Source organism: Ananas comosus, linkage group 8 (genome assembly GCF_001540865.1).
Source record: "Ananas comosus cultivar F153 linkage group 8, ASM154086v1, whole genome shotgun sequence".
In the NCBI taxonomy this organism is placed as follows: domain Eukaryota; kingdom Viridiplantae; phylum Streptophyta; class Magnoliopsida; order Poales; family Bromeliaceae; genus Ananas; species Ananas comosus.
Genome location: NC_033628.1, coordinates 12,641,240 through 12,644,274, shown reverse-complemented (window position 1 = coordinate 12,644,274; position 3,035 = coordinate 12,641,240). Strand labels below are relative to the sequence as shown.

The window sequence follows — 3,035 nt, the reverse complement described above, 5'->3', positions numbered from 1 at the left end:
TGATTCGTTCGTATCGACCGCGACTCTCTCTCTCTCTCTCTCTCTCTCATCTCTCTTCTCTCTCCTCTCTTCTCTCTCTCCTTCGCCTCCTTTTATTTCTACTCCTCTACGTCGAAATCGCTGGGTGATACAACGGAGGAGATCGAACGCACACACACGCGCCTTGCCTAGCTCTGATTCCACATCCCCCACCTGTTTCTTTCTCCTTTATTCTCCCCCTTCCCCCTTCTCTCTCTCTTCGACGAATCCGCCACAACCCCCATCTCTCTCTCTCTGTCTATATCTCTCGCTCTGCTTGGAATCCGCCAATGGCGGTTCAGGCGCAATACCCATCCAACGTTCTCATTCTCAACAGGTTTATATATATATATGATGATATGCATGTGTTTCTCTCTTTAACGATGCGTTTATATGAGAGGTTTAATTGGAGCATTCGGGTGATTTGGGTTTGTGGGTTTTGTTCGGTTTTGGATGCAGAAGCGAGCAAGAGAGGAAGAAGGAGATGGAGTTCCCCCAGCCCCCTTCCAAGTTCCTCGACCCTTCCCCCGCCATCTTCTACGGAGGAGGTGCGGTCACACTCTGTTGTTTGCATGTTATACTCTGTTCTTTTATACATATATATATATAGAGCAGAGGAGGATTCTGAGAGATGGGTGTTATTGCATGGTCTTTTACCAGTAGGGAGCGGCACCAACACGAGGAAGAGGGGTAGAGATGCCGCGGCGCTGTTGCCGCAGCAGCAGCAGCAGCAGATGCAGCAGCATGTGAACAGCCTCATTTCTCAGCAGCAGCAGCAGCAGCAGGTGCTGCAGGTGACGACGCCTACGGTGATAAGCGTGGCGCAGCTGCAGAAGCAATTGCCTCTTCCGCCTTCTCCGACGCCGATGCTGTCCACCGGCCTCTGCCTCGACTTCGACGGCCGCCGATTGAAGAAGGCCCAGAACCAATCCAATCTCCTCCTCTCCTCGTCCTCGTCGCCTTCGCCTTCGTCTTCCTCCATTGTTTCCTCGCTCTTCTCTAATGAGCTCGCCGCGCAAATGGCCCAGCAACACGACGAGATTGAGCGCCTCCTCCATGCTCACGTAAGCCTTTTCTTTCCTTTTTTTTTTTTTTTGTGAATCTGTTCTACTGTACTCGTCTTCTTCGTTGTTGGTTGGGTTGGGTTGGGTTGGGTTTGAAAATGGGCTAAAAATGAATGCAGGGGGAGGAGCTGCGGCGGGGGTTGGCGGAGAAGCGGCGGAGGCACTACAGGGCGGTGGTGGGCGCGGCGGAGGAGGCGGCGGCGCGGCGGCTGCGGGAGAAGGAGGCGGAGGCCGAGCGCGCCGCGCGGCGCGGCGCCGAGCTCGAGGAGCGGCTCGCGCGGCTCCGCGCCGAGTCGACGGCGTGGCAGGCCAAGGCCCTCGCCGACCAGGCCGAGGCCGCCGCGCTCCACGCCCAGCTCCAGCGCGCCGCGGCGGCCGCGCCGGCGGAGCTGCCCAGCGGCGGCGACGGGGCGGAGGACGCGGAGTCGGCGCACGTCGACCCGGACCGGGCCGAACCGGAACCGGGCTGGGCCTGCCGGGCCTGCCGGCTCAGGCCGGCCTCCGTGGTGATCCTCCCCTGCCGCCACCTCTGCCTCTGCCACGCCTGCGACCTCGCCGCCTCCTCCTGCCCCCTCTGCCTCATCGGACGGACCGGCAGCGTCCACGTCTGCTTCTCCTAATTAATCTCGCCCCACCAAAATTAAACAAAATAAAATAAAAAATTTTCTATTAAACAGAAAATTAAGAGCAATTTGAGGGGGAAAAGTTTTTAAAACAAAGAAAAAAAAAAATAATAGGGAGGTGTCTTCGGCTACACCGTATCATCATCTATCTCCCATTGATCATACCTTTTTTCTTAAATATATATATATATTTATATATAATAAAAATTATGATGAGATAGGTAAATTTCAGAAGCCAAATGTACTCGTTTGGAGACATTATATCAGTTGTGTGACTATCATATTTTAGATTTTTTTTTTCCTTTTTAGTGATGAGTACTTTTTTGGGTACCTCCTGTTACTTTTTTTTTTTGGTCTTCTTTTTTTTTTTACTGTTTATTTAAGTAGGGTTTTAGATTTTACTGTTTATTTAAGTAGGGTTTTAGAGAAATTTCATTTATATTTTTATTCTTTTTAGACTACATAGCTCTATATGATGTAAATGCTATCTCAAAGAGCAGTATTGTCCAAGACATTTTCTTCTTTCGTCTGCTATTGTAAGTAATTTTGCTCCTTTAAAAGTTGTGCGAGCGTGCGCGAAGTATTCGTTGTTTATTCTTTTTGGTACCGTTTGGTTCGGGTATAAACAAGAATTAGCTATTACGGAGATAGATACAAGTATGGTGATAAGAAAAATAGTGTTTGGATGAAAATTGGGTTGTTCCCGGGGATAAGAACAATTTTAGATTGCTTTATATAGAAAATGGAAGTGTTGGTGGGGATAATCGAGAACTACTATTCTCGGATAAAAAATTAGCGTTTGGATACTATGGCTAGGTCACGTTCACGGCACGTGATCGGGTTATTGGGCCGTATATCTATTTGGGCTCGTATTCATTATTGGGCCGTATACGGATATTGGACGTGAAGAAGGCCTTGGCTCACTAATAGTTTATATTGCCCCAAAAAAAATCAGAAAATAAAATAAAATATTTTTTACTTCTATTCCATTGCATATTAATCAGAATAGTCCGGATATTTTATGGATATTATTTACATTCAAAAGAGATTTTTTTTTTCCTTTTATATTTTTTGGAATCAAAGTGATATAGATGTGGCGCGTTTTGCTTTCCAATGGATAGTGAAGCAACAACATACACCTAGCATCAAAAGGTAGATGGATAAGCATAAGCAGATTCACACAAATTTTTTTAAAAAATTTGTTTAATTTACCAACAACAAAGAGAAGATAAAAAAAAAGAAAGTCTAATAAACAACTCTTCTGATTGTGACTTGTTTTCGTAATTAGAACCAATCCAATTCAAAAACTTAATTCCTTGCGAATATGTTA

General features: G+C 46.7%; 1 protein-coding gene across 4 annotated transcripts; it reads left to right on the top strand.

The window, feature by feature from the left end:
* Positions 1-2,299, top strand: LOC109713600 (probable BOI-related E3 ubiquitin-protein ligase 3). Of its 4 annotated transcripts, none has more exons than XM_020237736.1 (4): positions 1-355; positions 481-566; positions 682-1,082; positions 1,202-2,299. In XM_020237736.1, exons 1-4 carry the CDS (start codon positions 309-311, stop codon positions 1,700-1,702), a joined length of 1,035 nt encoding a protein of 344 aa, XP_020093325.1. In that variant the 5' UTR covers positions 1-308; the 3' UTR covers positions 1,703-2,299. The 4 variants fall into 4 exon arrangements, with proteins under 4 accessions (XP_020093325.1, XP_020093324.1, XP_020093323.1 ...); XM_020237735.1 differs by having other exon boundaries at positions 2-355; positions 679-1,082; XM_020237734.1 differs by having other exon boundaries at positions 3-355; positions 478-566.